The sequence below is a fragment of the Typopeltis vanoorti genome, chromosome 25 (assembly GCF_054136105.1).
Source record: "Typopeltis vanoorti isolate ZY-2024b chromosome 25, IOZ_Tvanoo_1.0, whole genome shotgun sequence".
NCBI classification, from domain to species: Eukaryota; Metazoa; Arthropoda; class Arachnida; order Uropygi; family Thelyphonidae; genus Typopeltis; species Typopeltis vanoorti.
This window is the reverse complement of record NC_143573.1, coordinates 36,601,645-36,624,191: the sequence shown is the minus strand read 5'-3', so window position 1 is coordinate 36,624,191 and position 22,547 is coordinate 36,601,645. Positions and strand designations below refer to the sequence as shown.

The 22,547-nt window shown below is 36.4% G+C and overlaps 1 protein-coding gene across 2 annotated transcripts in view; it reads right to left on the bottom strand.

Moving 5' to 3' along the window:
* LOC150092667 (putative protein tag-52) overlaps positions 1-22,547 on the bottom strand; it is a 177,256-nt gene that overhangs the window by 68,678 nt on the left and 86,031 nt on the right. For both annotated transcript variants that reach the window (XM_090414638.1, XM_090414639.1), the window contains one exon: positions 7,810-7,877. In XM_090414638.1, coding sequence (XP_090270764.1) covers positions 7,810-7,877 — 68 coding nt within the window. The remainder of the gene's footprint in view (positions 1-7,809; positions 7,878-22,547) is intronic.

Sequence of the window (22,547 nt, the reverse complement as noted above, 5' to 3'; positions counted from 1 at the left end):
TTTGAATTCGTTTGTTAAATGAATACATACAAAGTTTACATTATATAAAAATTTAAATATATATATGTAAGTTAGTGTGATCTTTGTCATTGCATTTCATTGGCCAGTGCTTCATAATTAGAAGAATATGATGATATTCCAGTTCTTAAACTGGAATGAACAACTTCGAATGCGCATCTACTTTACATTGTATGCATTTAATACTCGTCATGTGTCATTAACGCATGCATCATATAGCATGCCATGAATTGTTGCGTAATTATTTCAAACTATACGGCACACGGTTGAACAGCGGCGGGCACACACACAAATTGGTTGACGGGCACCATGGTGCCCACGAGCATAGGGTTGGGAACCCCTGCGGTAGTCCTTTGGTGATTCTTCTTCTTCATCACTGAGGAGGATAATGATGCGATTGCACATGGAAGTATCTGTTAGTATCTGTGGGTTTCTATAAATAGAGATCTTCAGTTTTTCTGACACACAAGTGAGTTTTACATCCAAGAAAGGGAGAGAACTGTTAACTTCCAATTCCAAGGTAAACTGTATTCTTGGGTGATGATTGTTCAGAAACTCCTTTAAAGAATCTGATCAATGACTCCAAATTAAGAAAATATCATTAGTATATCTTTTCCATAACCTTGGCTTTAATGGGAAGGAACTGACTGCTTTTTCCTCAAAGTTTTCTAAATATAAATTTGCTAATATAAGAGATAATGGGTTGCCCATGGCCAAGCCAATGTTCTATTTGTAAATAGTATTTTTAAAAAGAAAATAACCAGAATTTACACAATGGGTCAAGATTGACAACATTTTTGCTAATTTATCTTTTAAAATAATGAAAACCTCTTTTCTAGGCACATTAATAATGAAGGAAATAACATCGAAACTTGCCATAATTTTATCTTTTTGAAGATGCATGTCTTTAACAATCGAGGCAAAGTGTTCCGAATTCTTGAGAAAGGAGGTGGATGATAAACTTTTTAAAACCTTGGCCAAATGTTTTGAAAGCTTGTATATGGGAGAATCAACGCCTTCAAAATAGGTCTTAGTGGAGTGTTTTCCTTATGTATTTTAGGCAAGCCATATAATCAGGAGATAAGAGGATGAAGTGAATGAAGAGATTCTTATTATATACATATATATATATATTATAAGATTTTATAACATATGTATATATATTTCCCCAGGGGGTCACATTTTTGTGAGTATGGGGTCCCAGCCCCACCCCCCCTTCCCAGGGTGATAAGGTTTGCCAAATGAGTGTCAATGCACTCATTTGGCAGTAAAACAAAAGATGGTTGAAATCTGATAGCAGGAAACACATGTTGGCGTGGACATCGCCCGGTTAAACAAGGTCTGTGTCCCCAACCGAGAAATCGGGGTCGAATCGAAAAATATGATACCAAGGAAGGGAAAAAATCCGGTTAACAAAGGAACTGATATCAGTAGGTACATGGAAAGTTCATGGGCAGCTGGAAAATTACAACTCCTTCTGGAGGAATTAAAAAGATATAGATGCAACATCCTCGAATTATCACAATGAGATGGACACTATCAAGTGATATGGATGGATTTAAGATCATATGGTCAGGGCATGAGAAAAAACATGAGGTAGGTGTAGGGTTCTTATTAACTAATAAAGCATGTGATGCCCTACTAGGGTATAGACCTGTAAATGAAAGGATCACAACAGCAAGATTTGGTGCTCAGCCATTCAACATAACTGTTATTCAAGTATATGCACCTATAAATGATAATTCAGAAGAGCAAGTAGACAAATTCTATGAAACTCTCCAATTCGAAATTGATGGAAATAGAAATCAGCATGGAGAAAGATTGCCGTAAATGGACATGGTGCTCCCAGATGGGAAAACTAAGAATATAATAGATCTGATCTTAATAAAAGATGGACCACATCAGTGCAACAATGCAGAACCTTTCAAGGAGCAGATGTCAACTCAGATCCTAGTTTGGTGATCGCTAATTTAAACCTGAAACTCTAAACGATGCACAGGAACAGGCCCCTGAAGGCAACCAATATTGGAAAAACTCTGATGACAATATCAGAAATTTGTATAAAATAACACTGGACAAAAGATTAAAAGGTCTGGAAGAAACAGAGGACATAAAAAAGTTGAACAACTAACTGAAATAATACTGGAAACACTAAATACAACAATTCCTAAAAAAGAAATAAAAAATGGATTACTCAAGACACCCTAAAACTTGGTACAAGAAAAAAAGAAAATTGAGGCTGAAACGTGACAATTCTGAGGTAGCAGAAAGAGCATACAGAAAGAAGTGCAATGACATGAGAAGAGAAGCAAGGACAGACAAGAACAATTGGTTGGAAAACCAATATAAGGACAGTGAAAAATATCATGGCGAATATAAGATGAGAGAAGTATAAGTTGATCAGAAATATCAACAGAAAATGGCAACCCAAACTTATGGCCATCAAGGATGAAAGAGGCATGACCTTTAAGAATATTGAAGAAATTTTACAGAGATGGACAAAATACTGCAGTGACCTATATAAAACACAAATTGATCAGTGAGTTAAATATCACCACCAATCACAGATTTTGAGAACAATATCTTGGAAGATGAAGGTAAGAAAGGCAATAATAAAATTAAAAATCAAAGGGAAGTCCTGGAACTGATAGCATAATGGGATAAATGATAAAAAATGGAGGCGATACCCTTGTACAGGTAATACACAAAATCTGCAATGAAGTATGGAAGATTGGATGCATCCCAGAAGAATGGAAAAAGTCATTGTTGATAATCATACATTAAAAAGAAAGTGCTTTGGAATGTGACAATTACAGAACCATTGCGCTGATAAGCCATCTGTGTAAGGTTTTGATACTAACTGAAAGACTAAAAAGCCAGATTGAAAAACATCTGGCAAATGAACAAGCAGGGTTCCAAAAAGATAGAAGTACCATACAACAGATATTAGCTCTTCGACTCATCACAGAAAAGGCATGAAGAATAAAAAAACATTTACATGCTTCGTGGACTTTCAAAACGCATTCAACAGCATTGAACAAAACATCATCTGGGCTATACTGGAATCATATGGTATTGATGCCAAGCTAATTTGCCTATTGAAAGAAATCAACACAAATGCACAGGTGGCTGTCGAGATAGGATGCAGACGTGGAACCTGGTATGCCATTAACAGAGGCACAAGACAAGGAGATCCAGTATCACCAAGTATCTTCATTTCATACTTGGAGAGATTGATGGACAGAATCAAAAATTAGGACACAGGAATCTCCATTGGTGGAATAAGATCTGTGCTTTGAAGATGACATTCTTTTACTTGAAGAAGATGAAATGAAACTTGAGCGAATGATTCATAATCTAAACAGAGAAGGGAAAATATACAGATTGAGGATGAATATAGAAAAGACGAAAACGATGGTTTTGGTGAAAGGGAGATTGGAAAAAAGATTATTGTAGACAGAAAGGAACTTGAGAATGTGAACAGTTTACCTATCTTGGAAGTTATATAACACATGATCTAAACTGTAAAAAAGAAATTAATTAGGACTGCAAAGACTTTAAAAGAGCTAAAATTCATGAACAAAATTTGCAAGAGTAGAAATAACAGCTTAAAAACCAAACTAAGCGTTCTTGAGACAGGCATCTTTAGCAATATGTTATATGGTTGTGAAACTTGACAAAGAAATCAGAGAGAAGAATACTGACTTTTGAAAGAAAGCGTCAACTTCTGGTCCATCCAATTCATAGAATTGGATGGACTAGAAGTTAAGAAATGAAGAAGTATATAGAAGGATACAACTAAAAGAGACCCTGTTTTAAAAATTCATACAAAGAAAATTAAAACTCTTTGGACATATTTGCAGAATGTCAAGTGACAAACAGTTAAAGTCACTGATGTCTGGCCTAATGAGCAGGCTGACAATATTAGACTGGTGTGGGGGAGTTCTTCAAGAATGAAGTCATGCTGCAATGAACAGACATCACTGGGACAATGTAGTCAACATGGCATCAGACATCTATAGGCGCTGCGCTCATGGTTCATGATGATGATGTGGGAGAATCAATGCCTTTTACAATAGGTCTTAGTGGAATATTTTCTTATGTCTTTTAAGTAAGCCCTATAATCAGGGGATAACAGGATGAAGTGAATGAAGAGATAATCTTAAGTCTCTAGGAAATTCCATGAACAAAATTTGGAAGATATTTCTCAGGAGATTGTTTGTACGATTATGAAGCTCACGAGTTGGATCATTTTCAAGAATTGAGTAGGTGTCTGTTAGTAGTAGTAGTTGTAACTTTTGTTGTTTAATCTTCTGTATCTAGGATGACAATCACATTACCTTTGTCTGCAGGGTGAATTGTAATATCTTTATTTTCCCGTAGATTTTTCATGGCTTGACGTTCTGGAATAGTAACATTATCTATTTGGGGTTTTGCATTTTGCATCCATCCTCATAATTAACATTGCAAAAACTCTCAATAAAGCTTCTCTGGAAGTGAATTATAAATAACTACTCTTATTTTCTACTGGTTTGAAAGTTTTCGATAAGACAGTAAAAATCTATTACTTCGTTTTATCATTGTGACAAAAAAAAAAAAAAAGGCAATAATATTTCTTGGAAAAGGTGCTTAGCTGGTGGAACACCAAAGCTGGATATGGGAGGAGACTTCCACATAACCTTTTAAGGAATTCATGTTTCTCCAACTCAATTACATGCTTCACATCCTCATTATGGTGGACATATATGCATCAAAGTAGGGAGGTTAAATTGAGTAATTAGAATTTGTGTGAAATAATCAGAAAAGTCATGATGAAGGAAAGAAAGGAAATTACACCCAATTCTCCATTTACAGGATAGATTGGTTCCAGAAAAACTGCGTAAAAAGAATACAGTGCATATGAAAAAAATAGAATGGTTCCAGATGTGAAAACCCGATACGAACAATAAGTTATTTTCAAACAAAGCATATGAAAATCATTGAATAAAATTAATTTTAATGGAATATTTTTTTATTTTAAATAAATACTTATTTAAAGTATATACATATGTATCTTTCTTAAAGAAAATAGTGTCAATAATAAAACAGAAATTTGAAAAGGCCCAAATATACCCGCACATATGGCATTATCATCATCAAATTCCTGCCATGTACCCTCAAGGGATGTACAGGATATGATAGTACTACATGAAAAATTTATATCATTACTAACTTCCTATCTACAATTTTCCTCCTAATCAGTCTATTACTTGTCAAGACTCCAATATTATCATTATCAGATCTTATATTTCTATCGTCTAAGGCACATTGTACAGTATCAATCCACCTATATCTTGGTCTTCCTTTGAGTTGTTTTCCTGCCAACCTGGCAGAGAACACTTGTTTTGATAATCTTTCCTCGCCCATTCTGTTTATGTGACCATACCACCTGAGACATCCAGGAGGATGTCTCAGGTGGTATGGTCTGCTAACGCACTGCTGGATGTCGACAATGTCAAGTTCTTTCCTAATATCCTTGTTTTTAATATGATATTGCCATTGATGCCATCTGTTCACGCCTCTAATCTTTCTCAGGACTCTCATATCTGCAGTCTCTAGTCTTTGGTCAAGTGTTTTACTTCTGACCCAGCTCTCAGATCCATAAGTTAAAACTGGTTTGAACACTGTCTTGTATACAGCTAATTTAGTGTTCCAACTAATTTCTCTCTTATTCCATATGAATTTATTCAATTGACTTCCTACCATACCAGCTTTGTTAATTCTGTCGTCTATTTCCATATTTAATTTATGGAAATTTAAGGAATTCATGTTTCTCCAACTCAATTACATGCTTCACATCCTCATTATGGTGGACATATATGCATCAAAGCCAGTATGGAGGTTAAATTGAATAATTAGAATTTGTGTGAAATAATGGTTATTAGTTAAATTTTATTCACGTCACTTTCTGACATTAGCCACTTTCTTTTGTGTGAGATTGGAATTAAATCACTTCCATCACTTGAAACACTTTGACTGTCCTGTTCGTACTGCAATGGCAAAACATTTTCTTCGGTAAAAGAAACTAAATTAGCACTAATTTCCAATAATTCTGAACATTGATTTTTTTTTACCACAAACTCCACAATTAATCATTGAGGTCCTGTTTTGACTAGATCTTTGTATAATTCTTTATATCACATCATACATGACTTCAGTTCATGTTTAAACTCTTCAGCTCCTTCAGTATTTGGATCATGTGTAAAAAAATGACCTTGCAATTTACTAGACATTTGAAACCCCTCTTTAATTAATCCTGCAGTCAGTGGAATCTCTTCATCATCACTTTTTTCTTTTTCATCGAGATTCTCAAGGACAGCTTCTATTATTTCGTCATCACTAACAACCTTATCAAACATCAGTTCTTCAATATCTGCAGACGAAAAATCATCAAATCCTTCTCTGCCAAACTGCATATGCTAATCTGATGATACTGGGATATTCAGTTGTATGCAAAGGTACAGCATTTTTCTTTTTCACACATTCTGGCCAAGTAGCTTTCCAGCATGCATTTAAAGTTGATGGTTTCATCAACTTAGCAAGTTTGATGCAATCCAAAATAGAAAATTTCTTCCACGCATCAATAACTGTCAGTAAATTATCCTTATCTAGTTTATCCAAAATGAATTGGAATGTCCTCCTTATGTAGTACGTTTTGAAGGTAATGATCATACCCTGGTCTAGTGGTTGTTGTATTAGGTAGCAGAAAAAATTCCACATTCGGGTGGTCTAAACAGGATGGTCAGGTGCATTGTCTCTAATCAATAAAACTTTCAAGCCCAGATTTTTTTTCATCAAATAGCAACTTCTGGAACTAAACATTGATGGAACCATTCATTAAAGATTTTGCCTTTGATTAGGCAACATGGACTAATGTTCACAGATTTGGTCACTTGGTTTTCAAAAGGATGAAGAGATGTTGGAAAGGGTCTAAGGTAGTTTCTGACCTCTAGAATGTCGAATATGAGGAAAAGTTGAGAAAATGCAATATACAGTCTAGTGGACACGAAGAAGAGGTGAGATATGATAGAGACCTACAATTTAGTAAGGGGTTGTTATAGGATCAATGTTGGAGAGGTTCTGCAGAAAACAGGCAGAGCAGGGGAGAACCAGAGGTCATCCCTGGAAGCTGTATAAGGAGAGTATGAGCAGGGGAGTGAGAAGCAGGTTTTTTGCATGCAGAGTTGTGAATGGTTGGAATGCCTTGCCTGAGAGCGTGGCTGTAGAGAATTTGAGTGTATTTAAGGCATGGTATGATAAGTGTGTTTATGATAAAAGGATGATAATAATAATAACAATATACGATCTCCTGAAGCATTGCTGCAAAATAATAGTCACATGATCCTTAGTTTCTTTAAAGCAGCTAAGGATTGTGATTGTTATTTTTTGTGATTTCGCTATGAGTTCTACTTTGCGATTTTTGTCTAACAACTGTCTACATTCTGTAGTGTAGCATAATCCCTGATATTTAAAACACTGGGGGGGGATCCTCTAAATTAACATTTACGTACATATGTACCATTCTACGAAAAGATAATAATAGTAATTATAATGGAAATACCCTTGACAGAAATGAATTCAAACATAAATTTTAAAAATAAGTGCCATTTGAACCACGTAAAATCAAAATATACCGTGTAAAAATAGAATTGCTTTTGTTTTCTAAACCATATTATTTCGAAATCATGTAAAAAAAAGGCTGTGTAAAAAGAGAATTGCCTGTATATGCTTATATAAAATATTTATTCAAACCTTTTAAGTTGCTGTAATCTTCATGTCTGTTAGATGTCTGGAGTAGATCTTCTAGCAATATCTGATACCTAAGCAGAAAATTAAAGTTTTTACTTCAAAAAATCTTGCTCTGCATACCTCATACAAAACTTTATTTATAACAGATAATTTAATCACAACAATCTAAGGTAGAATGAGTATTCACTAAGTTATCTTTTTTATTGCAATTTTTTTTTAGGAATATTTACTCTAGAAGATTTACAATCTCTGATAACCCATCTTGCCATTTACTGGAATGATTACATAGTACCAAGGAATAAAAGTAAACCAGTTTCAGAAATAACTCAAATATTTTGTTTCTATCATAAAGACATTATTAGATTATAATATAAAAAAAGCATGAATGCAGAAAACAGCGAAGTAGAAAGTCACACAATCTAGAACTGCAGGATGGGACAACTCTGAGTGCTGTCCAGTAATCTTTGTTGACAGGTGTTAATTATCACTTTTTTCATATCTTGTGAAGTTACACATATCTATATTTGCTTTGGACATTAGGAAACACCTTTCTTGAGTGAATTTCCTGTAATGCAATATTACAGTTTTTTTTCAACATCATTCTAAAAGTGGTCTGCAACAAATTTCTATAGTGGTAGTTGAAATTGTATTCGTGCATTCTTCTCTGTAGATATTGTCTTCCAGCTTGCAAAATACCACTCCAGATGCAGAAAAATGAGAAAACAAGACTGCTAGGCAAGAAGTTATTAGCTTGATATGTTTTAAGTTATATATGGATGATATTTTCTTAGAATTATGGATATTTGAGATGACATGGTTGTATGGAATGGTTATTGCTTTGATAACCATTTTATGGGAAAGGGAATTCAGCATTAATTTTGAAGAGATTTGTAGTGAATGACTAAGAGTAATAAATGAATTCATCTGTGAGGGCCATCTGGTCTCAACAAATTTCTGACAATCAAGTCAAACTTCAGTTAATTCCCCACTGCTGTGAATGTGTGTGTAGAACTTTTCTATATGTTAAGAATAAAAGGAAACTGTTAGAGAGTCGTTTTTTTTTTTTTTTTTTTTTTTTAATACTCAGTGTTCTCAGTATTTTTATGATGGAAAGTAAAAAAAAAAAAAATTTTTTTTCTTCGTCATGAATGAAGAAAAAAAAATTTTTCTTTTTAACTTTTTTTTTCTTCTTAAATTTTTTTCTTAACCTTTTTTGGGAGGATGATGGCATTTAAGTATCCAGTGTATCCAATGTCTGGGACATGGAGCCAGAATGGAGACCAAGTACTATATCAGAACCAAATGGTGGGCTTAAAGAATAAAATGTTAATAGCAATTGTTTAAAATATTCTAGGTGGAAAGAAGTGGGCTGAAATCAATAGGATGGTTTTCTATTTGTTTCTGAATTGTCCTTCCATTATGAAATAACTAACATTAGTCAATTTTAGAAAATTGTGACATTCAGGAGGGATGACAGATTAGAACTAAGGAATCTTCAAGATTGTCTGAAGGTTATCATGTTGAAACTGACTGTGATATCTGAGATAGCTAGATAATTATAAGCACTTTGGTTGAAAGTGATAAAATGTTTTTTTATAAGAATGATGTTATTTAACATGCAAAGGAGAAGAAAGAAGGGTAATTTTGGCTATTACTTAATGAATTTGTAGGAGGCGGGGGGGGGGGGGAGTCTAAATCGTTCATTATAGAGTGAAATAGGATATTTAACCTGGATACTTTTGACCATCGATCTGTACAGGAGAACAAGCACATTAAACAGCTAGAGGGGGATTCTTATATGCTTTAAATCTTTTAAAACATTTTCCTACAGATCACTTAAGGATCAAAGAGAACTGAGAGAAGACTATGACACAGCTTGTACGTAATGCAAAGAACTGACTGGGCTTCTCGTACCTGGATACCAAATGGGTGAAAATGGGCTAGAAATTTGTGAATTAACAAACCAAATTATATTCTGCATTAGCTTCAGCCACAAACCATGGTATATGATGCAACTTAATACTGGCTGGCAGGGATATTGCCAGTAAAACAAAGACAACCTTTTATTTTCATAAGGGAACTAGGAAAAGAAGTGAAAAATTACTTGAACCACTTCATACAAAGATGAGCAACATCAGCATTAGTGAAAACGAGATGGAGCTAGCAGAAATATTGCAAAACAATCAAGTAAGTGGTGTTACTGAGTCAAAGAAGAGTAAAACAGGTGAGATTCTTCTAGATAATAACTATAAGATGTTATATTCAGGAAACAGTGATCAGGAAAAGGAAGGAGTAGGCTGTATATATGTAAAAATTAAAAACAGAAACTCAAACTTACATGGAAATAAATTTAATGGACATAAAATTTTCACCTAGGTATCAAAAGCATCTTCAGTATGTTAAAATTGGAACACAAAATAAAATGTAATAAAATAATTAATTTTAACAGTGCCACTATGGCATAAGTAAAAGAGCAGACAGTCAGTAAATTCCTAAGTTGAAAAAATAAATAATTAGCATTCAGGATTATGTTAGAGCTAATCTCGGATGGTGTGATCACTTAAATAAAATGGGAGAGGAAAGATTAGCAGAACAAATTTTCTTTGCCAGAATGGCAGGAAAATAATCCAGAGGAAGATCAGGATGTAGATGGACAGATCTAGTAAAAAGTGCCTTAGAAAAGAGAGAAATATAAGGTCTGATAATGTTAGAGTCCCAAGAGGTAGATTAATTTGGAGGAAAATTGTCAGTTGGAAATTAGTAATGGTGAACTTTTTCATGTAGTACTGTCATAATATCCTGCACACCCCCTGAGGGTACATATCAGGAATTTAATGATGATAAATAAATAAAAAAATAACTTAACATAATAAGATAATAATCAGGAATCTACATAAAATTGATGCAATGTTATGTATATTATTTCTGGGAAAACTCCCATGTTACTCCTCTTAATAAACTATTATAATTACAGCTATTTTCCCTGCTTCAGTTTAGGAGTGCCCCTGTTTAAATGTCACTGGCTATTTACTCACGGATTCTTAGGGTATTGTAGATGTAAATTTACCAAAAAGTATATGTAGCATAAGGAAGAGAAATTTACACATACCTTGTTCTGGGTGTTGCAGCTTTTCTTCTTTCTGCAATGTCCGAAAACTACTCAGTGCGTGAAAGAGGGGGGGGGGGGTAGGCAATTTGGGAGAATTAAAATAGGAAAACCTGGGTTTTTCTCAGTAATATATATATATATATATATATATATAAGCATATATATTATATTATTATGTTATATAGGGTGAGGAAAAGGTGAAAGGGTTGATTTTTCATATAGGGAGGGGGAAGGGGAAAAGGGGGTTGACAGGGTGCGGTCCGTTTCGACTATTTCTGGTCGTCATCTGAACACACTGGGAAAGTGGAAGCTATGTCAGGTCGGGTAGGTGCTTCTGTTTTTGAAGTGTTTGTGTTATTGCCTATTGGTTGGGGTTGTGACCTCAATTTTATGTTGTGAAGCTTCCAAACCTCAGAGATTATGTAGGGCCTGTGTACGTTGATAGAGTTCGCGTTACATTTTATGGCTATTGTTTCCGATATTCTAAGCATTGTTTCATTGTCTTGTCTGTCTACTATGATGGCCTTGTCGATCTGCGGGGTATATTTTTGTTCAAGGGTGTGAACAGCTATTTCCGTTTTTCCTGTGCTTTGTATTCGATTTTTCTTTTTGATGTTACGTTTTTTAGTGTTTAAATGTTCAGGAATAGGGATGTTACAATCACGGATGTGTTCTTGTAGTCTTGCCCATAAAGACCTGATGGTGGAACCTGTGTAGGTGATATCACAGTCTTTTTTTTTTTTTTTTTTTTTTTTGCAGGGAAATTTAAAGACTACATTGTGATGTTCAAATATTTCTGTGTGTGAGGTTTGGTGGATTTTAGGAGATTAGCCAGTTTTTGGTTTGTGGTGAATACCAGTTTGTAGTCAGTATGTTTGAAGATGTATTTATAGGCTTTGTATGTGTTTTGGGTGTATGGTAGTTTGATAATTTTTTGTGTTGGGAAGTTCGTTTTGGTACTTGGGTTGTTTTGGCGGTTTTTTGCCATCCTGTTTGCGTAGTCGCAAACATCGCAACTATCTTACACAACTGATTAACTATGCAAACAGGATGGCAAAAAACAGCCAAAACAACCAAGTACCAAAACGAACTTCCCAACACAAAAAATTATCAAACTACCATACACCCAAAACACATACAAAGCCTATAAATACATCTTCAAACATACTGACTACAAACTGGTATTCACCACAAACCAAAAACTGGCTACTCTCCTAAAATCCACCAAACCTCACACACAAAGAAATATTTGAACATCACAATGTAGTCTATAAATTTTCCTGCCAAAAAGACTGTGATATCACCTACACAGGTTCCACCATCAGGTCTTTATGGGCAAGACTACAAGAACACCTCCATGATTGTAACATCCCTATTCCTGAACATTTAAATACTAAAAAACGTAACATCAAAAAGAAAAATCAAATACAAAGCACAGGAAAAACGGAAATAGCTGTTCACACCCTTGAACAAAAATATACCCCGCAGATCGACAAGGCCATCATAGTAGACAGACAAGACAATGAAACAATGCTTAGAATATCAGAAACAATAGCCATAAAATGCGACGCAAACTCTATCAACGTACATAGGCCCTACATAATCTCCGAGGTTTGGAAGCTTCACAACATAAAATTGAGGTCACAACCCCAACCAATAGGCGATAACACAAACACTTCAAAAACAGAAGCACCTACCCGACCTGACATAGCTTCCACTTTCCCAATGTGTTCAGATGATGACCAGAAATAGTCAAAATGGACCGCACCCCGTCAACCCCCTTTTCCCCTTCCCCCTCCCTATATGAAAAATCAACCCTTTCACCTTTTCCCCACCCTATATAACATAATAATATAATATACATGTTTATATATATATATTACTGAGAAAAACCCAGGTTTTTCTATTTTAATTCTCCCAAATTGCCTACCCCCCCCCCTCCACACGCTCAGTAGTTTTCGGACATTGCAGAGAGAAGAAAAGCCGCAACACCCAGAACAAGGTATGTGTAAATTTCTCTTCCTTATGCTACATATACTTTTTGGTAAATTTACATCTACAATGCCCTAAGAATCCATGAGTAAATAGCCAATGACATTTAAACAGGGGCACTCCTAAACTGAAGCAGGCAAAATAGCTGTAATTATAATGATACAATGTTATTTCCCATAAAAATAACTGAAGGTCATCAGATCTGTTTAAGTTTGGAAGAGTTTAGTTTTCTTCCAAGGAACCCTATGCTTAGTTGAGAGCATGTTCTGCTAAGCTAGATAGCTCAGTAGCTGTATATTAATCATCAACAATAAGCAACTGTCTGAAATGAAAGCAATTTCAAGCAAGAAAGAGTTTTTTCCTTTTATTTTGCCCTCTTCATATCACTGAAGAGGACAAAGTAAAAGCTTCTTCTTGAGTAGGAAATGTATCCAAGATATGTTGAAATGTTTGAAAACAGTTGTTAGATTGGTTGGCTGCCAACCAACCAACAGGATGTAGGTTCAAATGCCACTATGAGCATAGATGTTTGTGTCTCACCTAGTATAAGAATGAAGGCCTGAAGTAGATTGAAAAAGTTCTGTGTTTGGTCTTTAGAGCAAGATCATGTAAAAAATAAAAATATAAACAATATATAAAATTAATAAAAAAACAGAAAAAATCCTTAGTCCATCTATAGTATTAATGTACAATAGGTTAGCCTTCCATGCATGAGAATAAAAAATCGAGAAATGAGTAAAACTGATAATGATGTGATGATCTACAGGATCCTAGGCAACTACTATTTAAGATGGCAGGAGGATAATGCATGGATGAAGGTTCAAAGGGCAAATCCAACAGGACCTTTGAAACAAATGAGGATCACCACTTTCACTTAAAAAACACTAACAAAAAAACTAAAAAACAAAACTATGTTTCAAAGTGGAAAGGCACGAGAAGTTATTAAGGAGATAAGAAAGCACAGAATAGATATTTTATGAATAAGTGAACTAAGATGGGAAGTTTTTGGAAAAGTGAGAACTTCAAATAGATATCAAATATAAGATCAGAATTCAGGCTCTGATGAAAATCATGAAAGAGAATTTAACACCTATACTGAGTGAAGAAAGAAGAAAAATCTTGATAAATTGGCAGTCCATAAATGATCAAGTAATAATGACTAGATTATATTCAAGATGTATTAAATTAACTTAATACATGTTTATGCACCAACAAATGAGAAGGATCTTGAAGAAAAGGAGATCTTTTATAACAAATTACAGAAATGTACAGAACAGGTACTGCATCATGACATGGTTATTCTTATGGATAATATGAATAGCAAAAAAATAACAAAGATGGGAGATGTGTAGGTAATGAAGCGTGTGATCAACAGAGAATAGAGGCTTAATTGTAATATTTTGAAAATGAATAATCTTGTGATAGGAGGAAGTTTATTGACACAAAGATATACATAAAATGACAAAAACAAAAGCCAAACTGATCATATTGCAATCAAGGGTAATTTTAAGATTTCACTCTTAGATGTTAAAGTACGGTGAGAAGCTGATTGAGGATCTGATCATTACTTGAGAAGATAGAAAGTGAGAAAGTGGAAAGCTCAGAAGACACGACTGAAGGGCAATGAAAAATGTATGAAAGAATGAAAAGCAATGAATAGTATATAATGAGTTGATAAAAGATTGGATGCCAAGAAAGGGAAAAAAATCTAAAAAAAAAAAAAAAATTGTAGGAAGTGACAAGGAAAATATGCTCTGAAGAAAAGAAGTAAATGCTGTGAGGGATAAAAATGGTTTGCAGCTAGTTAGCATTTGGCTAAGAAGAATACATGCATATGTTACCACATACACAAAAAAAAAAAACCATGTAGAAGACAACAAAATGCATAAAAGAATACAATAATGTGAAGTGACACTGTAATCATATATACATATAAAAATATACAAATAAGCATAAAATTAAAATTGAATGTTTAAGTTTAACAACCAGTCAACAGCATCAGTAGAAACTGTTATAAAGTCAGTTACTGTGATGTAAAGCCTCTGTGATGTAAAACTGTCAATATCAGAGTATACAGAAAGCAGTGAGTTCCAGCAATTTTGTTATATTCGAGAATCAGGTTGTCTTGGCATCATGGCTGTGGAGGTTGTAAGTGACTCAGAAGTGGTAGCCAATATGATGGAGTAGTCTTTATTGTTCCAGAAATGATATGCATTGTCTGATTCAACACAGTATCAATTAATTTAACATGTGCACTGTTCAGCCAGACAGCTGAGCAATATTCAGCAGTTGAATAGACAAGGCCCAGAGCATATGTCCTTAATGTGAGAGCACCAGCCCTGCAGGTCCAGCAAATTTATGCAGTATGTTATTTCTAATTCTGAGTTTGGCAGCAATATTGGAGAGATGTCTATTAAAGGAGAGGGTTCTGTCCAGGGTTATGCCCAGATACTTTGGATTAAAATTGTGCAGTAGTATGTTCCCATTTAGTGGCACTCTTAAGATGTCACATGCCATGCTATTGTTCAACTGGAAACAGCATGTTTCAGTCTTGGTAGCGCTTGGAATAAGATGCCACTTCTCAAAGTGGTTTAGCTCCTCTAGGTCACTAGTCAGTACATGATCTATAGTAAAGTTCTGGTGTTGGAATGTGATGCATAAATAATCAGCATATAAACATTCCTTGGAAGGTCAGAAATATACAAATTGAAAAAAAAAAAAAAAAAAAAAAAAAAGAGGATGCCAGAGCTGACCCTTGTGGGAGTCCATTGTTAAGTGTTCTTGGCTTGCTCATCTCATCATCATCTAGAACTATCATTGTTCTATTAGATAGAATAGCGTTGATCAGATGGGTCAGTATTTTAAGGAGCTTGTAGATCATGCCATTCCTCCATACAGTATCATATGCAGCCATCAAGTCTATAAAGACTACCAGTTTTAAGGCATTTTTCGAAACCAGATTCTATAAGAGTCGTTAGGGCCAAAACTTGATCTTCACAGTTGTGCCCAGGCCTGAAACCAGCCTGTTCATGAAGGAACGTGTCAAAAATAATAGTACTAATTCTATTGTAAATGTCCAATAGGTTAGCCGAGTGGTAACGTGCTCTGCAACAACCACATACCTGGGAAAGGAGTGTCCTGCGTTCGATTCTCATTGATGAAGTGAGGAGCTAAGGATCTTTCTCAGATATAGCCAAGTTATCCAGTCTTGGGCATGGACAACAGGGTTTTTCTCCCCAGTTTATCTGAGGTTTTTTCCTCCTGCAAAGCAGGCAAACCGGTCTTAAGAACACAACGCCTCACAGACAATTACACATGGTTGAGCATGGAGGTAACGACCCCACCTCTTACTGAGTTATGAAACCCAGAAATGGGAGACCAAGGTCCTACATGGGGCTGTAGTGCCAAAGAAGAAGAATTCTATTGTAAATAAGTCTTTCTAGTAATTTAAGACAGACACACACTGAGCAATGTGTCTATACAATGTGTCTACAGGTCTATAGCTTTCAGGTTTATCAGCGGACTTTCCAGGTTTCAGGATGGCTATTATCTTTGATTTTATAAATTATGCTGGTAATCTACCACTCTGTAGAATATTAGAAAAGAATTTTGTCGACCATTCCACTGTATTTGGTCCAGAGTTTTTTAAAAACTCAGGGTGAATATTATCAAATCCAGGCACTTTACCAGTTTTCACTCCTTGGAATGCAAGCTAGAAGTTCTTCTTTGAATGGATTCGATAGATTGGTCACTTCAGGACAACTTTCTTTAAGTCTGGTTAATTCCTTCCTAATTATCTCAGTGTGGTTTTTTCTAATTTAGCTCTGGACAGATTCACTATCCGATTGGCAATACAGTTGGCACTAACAGCAGCTTTTGCATTGGGCGATGGGAATTACCACCCAACTTTTTAAGGAGGCGCCATGCCTTCCTGCTTGAATGTTTAAAGTTCAGCCTTTCGATGGTGTCAATCCATCTGTTCTTTCTAGTTTCATTTAACATGTCAATAAGATCATCTGCAACATCCACACGTTCGCTATAAGTGCTTCACTGGTTTTGCTACAGCCAGGTATGTATTCTATTCTTTTCTAGCACCTCTAGGGATGTGTTTTTTGACTGCAGAAATAACTATTTTCACAAATCTTCAGTAGTTATAAGGTTGTGGTGGAATCCAGCACACATTTTTATCTAGATCTGATGAAAAGCTGTTCCAGTTTGCTTTGGCAAAATTCCAACATGGCATTGGTGTAGTTTCAGTAATTGGGATTTAGGGCCCACCTCAATAAAGACAGGGTGGTGTTGACTGTGTGGGAATCTTCCTAAAACACAATGGCTGGTTGGCACAAAGAGGCCCCTTTGATTGGTTGTTACAAAACATAAGTCAGGATTTGTGCCGCGATTCCATCTAGCCGAGTTAAAAGTGCAGTTATCCTTGGGATAAAAAATCAGCTGTATATTGTTTGCTCCTAAATGAAGAGAATAAGATTGTTAAAAGAGGGAAAGAACACTTTGATGAGATTTTAAACATAGAAAACAGTAGAACTGACATTATAATATACTGGGATAATGGGAATGGGCACTATCTTGGAAATGATTATGAGGAGAGAACAATTTGTGTTCATCTGATTCGGACCTATCAAGCATGTCCAAAGATGACTGCATAAATAAGACTAGATAAGAATAGGGATCTGCAAGTGTGTCACACAGACCACAGACAAGAGAATACAAAAAAACATGCAGGTAGCTTATTATGTACATAAATGAATGCTAGGAGCATCAGAAACAAAGCGAGTAGAGCTGTTGCCTTGGCCAATATGTTGATACTTCAGATTGTAGGCATTAATGAGACCTGGCTATCAGAACCAGACATACTAATTGGTATTGAATGTAAAGGGTACAGTATTTTTAGGAAGGAAAGATAAGATACGGAAGGAAGGGAGTACTGCTAATGACATTGGATGACTCGAATCCAGTTAGTATTGAGACCTATGACTATAATACTAGTAACAGTTTTTTATGTGGCAATGAATTTGAAGCCACCTAGTGTAAGGTAGAGTAACCAGATCAAATACATAGTGAGGTACTGTTATAGACCTGGTGGATTGGTTGCTAGTGACAAAGAAATCCATCACCAAATATCTCATCTTTTCACACGACAGGTGTGAAAAGATGATGGGGGGAACCTTAATTATCCAAATAATTGTGTAGCAGTAAAATCTCATGAGAAGAATAGAACTGAATTTATTGAGCCATTGCAAGACAACTTCCTCAGAAGCATGCGACAGAAGGAACTCAAAGTTAAATAGTGTTAGATTTGATCATAGTATCAGAGGGGGTTTCAGTTAAACACAACTATTCTGCTTTCCCAAGTGAGTAACATGGGGTACTCACCAGGGAGATGAGTAAGTTTATTCCGAAAAAGTTATATGCTGAACTACAAAGCAGGAAATTATGACCAACTGAGGAGTACGCTGGATTTAGTGTGCAATGGTATTAGTTGCTGGATGAGAAGAATATCAATAGTGCATGGGAAGCATTTAAAAAATACTTAAATTATGTAATATCAGAATGTGGAATGAACCATATGAGAACAGGTTGAAGATTTGTGGGTTGCAGAAACTAGTTGATAGGCGGAGGAGGGGAGATATGATTGAGACATTCAAATTGCTAAAGGGATTCTATAGGATTAATTCAGAGGATATTTTTGAGATCAGGACTGGTGGTGGGAGAACTATGGGACACCTATGGAAGCTGGGCAAGAGTGTGGTAAGCAGGTGTGTTAGAGCTGGGTTCTTTACTTTTAGAGTGGTAAATGAGTGGAATAAGCTGCCAGAGTCTGTTGTGAGTGCTATGACGGTGAACGAGTTCAAGACAAGGTATGATAGATACTGTGAGAATGTAATCGCATAGTTGTGTGGACATGATGTTTAGGGCCTCCCTCGATGAGTCTAAGGACTCCTGGAGTCACCCGAAATAATAATAATAATGTGTCCCTAGGGTTCGAAGAATAAATAGGGTAGGAATCATATGAGCATGTAATCTCAAGAGATTGATAAGAAAAGATTGATATGGAATCATCTTTTGTATCATCTGTGCATAAAGATGATATTTGCTATGAAAATTATAAGCAGAAAGTCAGAAGATTCACAACTGTTATAAAAAGAGCTAAGTCCGAGTATAAAAAGAAACTCTGCAAGCTAAAACAACCCCAAAGAATATTCTATTGTTATGCTGCAAGTAAAAGAAAGAATGAATATGAAAGAATACTTGTGTTGAATGCAGATGGTGTGAAGGTGACAGGCAGAAGAGATTGTTCAACTAATGAATGTAATGTTAATTTTACTAAGAGCTATCAACCTGGTATATGCAAAATTGAGCTCGCTGCTACTTCTTCACTGGATGAAGAAACCCAGGTATTTGAGGTGGAGGTATTAGAACTGTTGCATGAACTAAATAAGAATTCAGCAATATGGAATGATGAGATATCAGCATAGATGCTAGAAGAGTGTTCAGTGAACTGGCCTTTGACCAGGCTATATAATTTTAGTTTCAGAACAGGGAAGATTCCACAGGACTGGAAAGAATGTACGGTAATCCCAATACACAAGGGTGGTGCAAAGATTGATGTATCCGACTATCGACCAATCAGTATCTCAAAAGTGGTGGTGAAGATTTTGGTAAAGTTCTTTAGGGCTTGCATTTAGAATGGACTGACAGAGAATCTCTACTTTGCAATGGCTTTTTTTTTTGCTAAGGCTTTTGACAGAATACAGCATGAAAGACTGCTGTATAAATTGGAGAAAATGGGATTGCATTATAAAATATTAGCATGGATAAGAGAATGGCTGGCTGACTGACAGATATCAAAAAGTGGTATATTGGGGACGTGAGTCTGCAAAATTTAAGCTCTTGTCCCCTCTGGTCGTGACAAGAAGCTTAAGGTCGAGACTATAGAGTTTTCTCTGGACAGGAGGCCGTTGCATGCTTTGACCATTCTGGAAGAGTGGAGATACCTCAGTAATCATGTTCACCCCAAAGGGAAGGTCTTTTGTCCCTTCTATCCTAGAAGCTGGGATCGCTTCTTTGAGGAAAGCTCCTCTCAAGCCCCAGCAAAGACTGTTTCTCCTTTCACACTATCTCCTACCTCGTTTTTACTACAAGAGTGCTTGGTAGGACATATCTCAGTACTGTCATGAATGGATAGGACTATCCGTTCAGCTGTGAGATCATTGCTCCAACTGCTGCCTGACACCCCTACTGCATATTTCCAAGCAAGGGTGAAGGATGGTGGGCTCAGGGTTCCATCACTTAGATGGCTGATCCCATGCCTATGGCTATCCAGAATTGCAAAGTTAGAACTATCTTCTTTCCCCATCTGCAGAGAGGTTTTATATAGCCCGACTTTAGGCAGGCCAAAGGCTGTCCCATTATCAAGGTACCTTAATTGAGTCAATACCTGCAGAACACAATGGCACCTCTGCTGCACTGTTCTGTAGATGGTGCTCCTTTAAAAGAGTCATGTCTGGTACCTCCTCAGCATGATTGCATAAGGGATGGCACCAGACTCCTCCCTGGGTTCAAGTATATTGACCTTATCAGGACGAGGATCAATGCTCTGCCCACTCGAGCCCACACAGCTAGATGGGGTAGTGACGACTCAAGCTGTAGGGCTGGCTGCCACTACAGTGAGACATTGTCTCATATAGCCCAGTGTTGCTTCTGCACCTATGAGATCCGTGTGGGGAGCATGACGTCTTGGTCTCCATTCTGAACACCACTTTAAGAACAAAGGTTGGGAGACCATGGTGGAACCACATTATAATAAGACCTCCGTGGGTTCGAGTAAGCCAGACTTAGTAATTAAGAGATGATGACGTTTGGGTAGTTGATGCTCAGGTGGTGAGAACAGGGTGCCACTAGCCTACGGCCATAATAATAAGGTAAACTATTATAAGAATAACCAAGATCTACTTAGTAAGATACGGAAGGAGCATGGGGCAACTTCGAGGTTTACCAGTGCCACCATCTCTTTACATGGTGTATGGAGCACAGATAGCTATAAGAACTTAAAACAGCTTGAGCTTACACAGAAGGATATAAAAGTTCTTTCCTTGAGGGCCCTACAGCACACACTGGTGGCATGGCGTTGCCACCAGAGAATGACTACAATGATGACTAGGACAGGCATAGGGTAAAACACTTGTAAAGGCTTAGGCCTATATCAAGTCTGGACGTGATGTAAGGGTAGTACTGCCCATAACCAGTACAAAGATAATCTTCCTTTTTTTTTTTTTTACCCTCTTTTACCTTGCAGTCGAGGGTTAATTAATTATCGGACCTCAAACCGTTTACAGAATAAGGTGGTCAGCCCTATGCCATGGTGTATCCTATGTCTGTAGTGTTGAGTTCTCAAGGCCGGTTTGCCTGCTTTGCAGGATGAAAAACCCCAGAATAAACTGGGGGAAAAACCCTACTGTCCACGCCCAAGACCGGCTAACTTGACTATGGCTGAGGAAGATCCTTCAACCCCTGTCTCCAACAGGAATCAAACCTAGGACACTCCTTCCCCAGACATATGGTTGCAAAGTGCACAGCCACTAGGCTAACCGTGCAGATTAAACTTTTGCTTAAACTGAATTGGTTTACCACAAGGATCATGGTCCACTGTTATTCGATCTGTACATTAATGATATTGGAAGGATTTGAGAAATGACATATAACCAGTACCGTCAACAGGGTGTAGCACAGAGGCAGCTTGCCTCATGGCGTGGCTTAATAAGAGCGCTCGTTCAGCCATATTGTGGTAGGTGGCATCACTATGCTAACAATTCCTGTTAGCTTAGCAAGTGCAAAAAAAAGTTTCTTCAAGCTTAAACTGATTAAAAATTATTTGCAAACAGCAGTGACCCAAGAAAGATTGGTTGGTCTAGCAACTATATCGACAGAGGCATACATAGCTTATAATTTAAATTTAGAAGAGCTTATGAATTGTTTTATTGTGTGATATCCCTGTAAAGCAAACATTTAATTAATACTATTATGTAATTGTTTTGCATTAATGTTTCTCTTGTAATAAAAACAAAATAGCAATTGGAGATTTTCTTATATTTTTGTCTTATAATCCATCAGGGGCGATATTTAATTGTTTGCCTCAGGGCGTGATCTAATCTGGCAACGGTCCTGCATATAGCTATTGTCTGATGATGCAAAGATAAGTAGGATAATCAGGAATGTAGCTGACATGCAGTACTTGCAGAATGATTTGAATGGGCTGAAATTGTGGGCATGGGAAAATGGATGTCAGTTCAATTTCTGCAAGTGTAAAGCCCTGCAGCTTGGTGTGATCCAATGGCATATTATATTGGTGGGATATGTTAGAAGAAACTGATCAGATTAGGGATCTTGAAGTGGTACCAGATAGGAAGATGAAGTTCAAGGGCCCTGTAGAAAAGAATTGCAAATACAACTCAGAGGATAACTGCAATGCTGAAACAAACTTTGGCATGTCAAAGGTAATGATGTCATTTTGCCTCTTTACAAGGGCTTGATAAGACCTCACTTGGACTACTGCATGGAGGTCTGGTTTCCATGGTGATGCTGAGTGGAGAGAGTGTTAAAAATGATATCAAAATTATGGAAT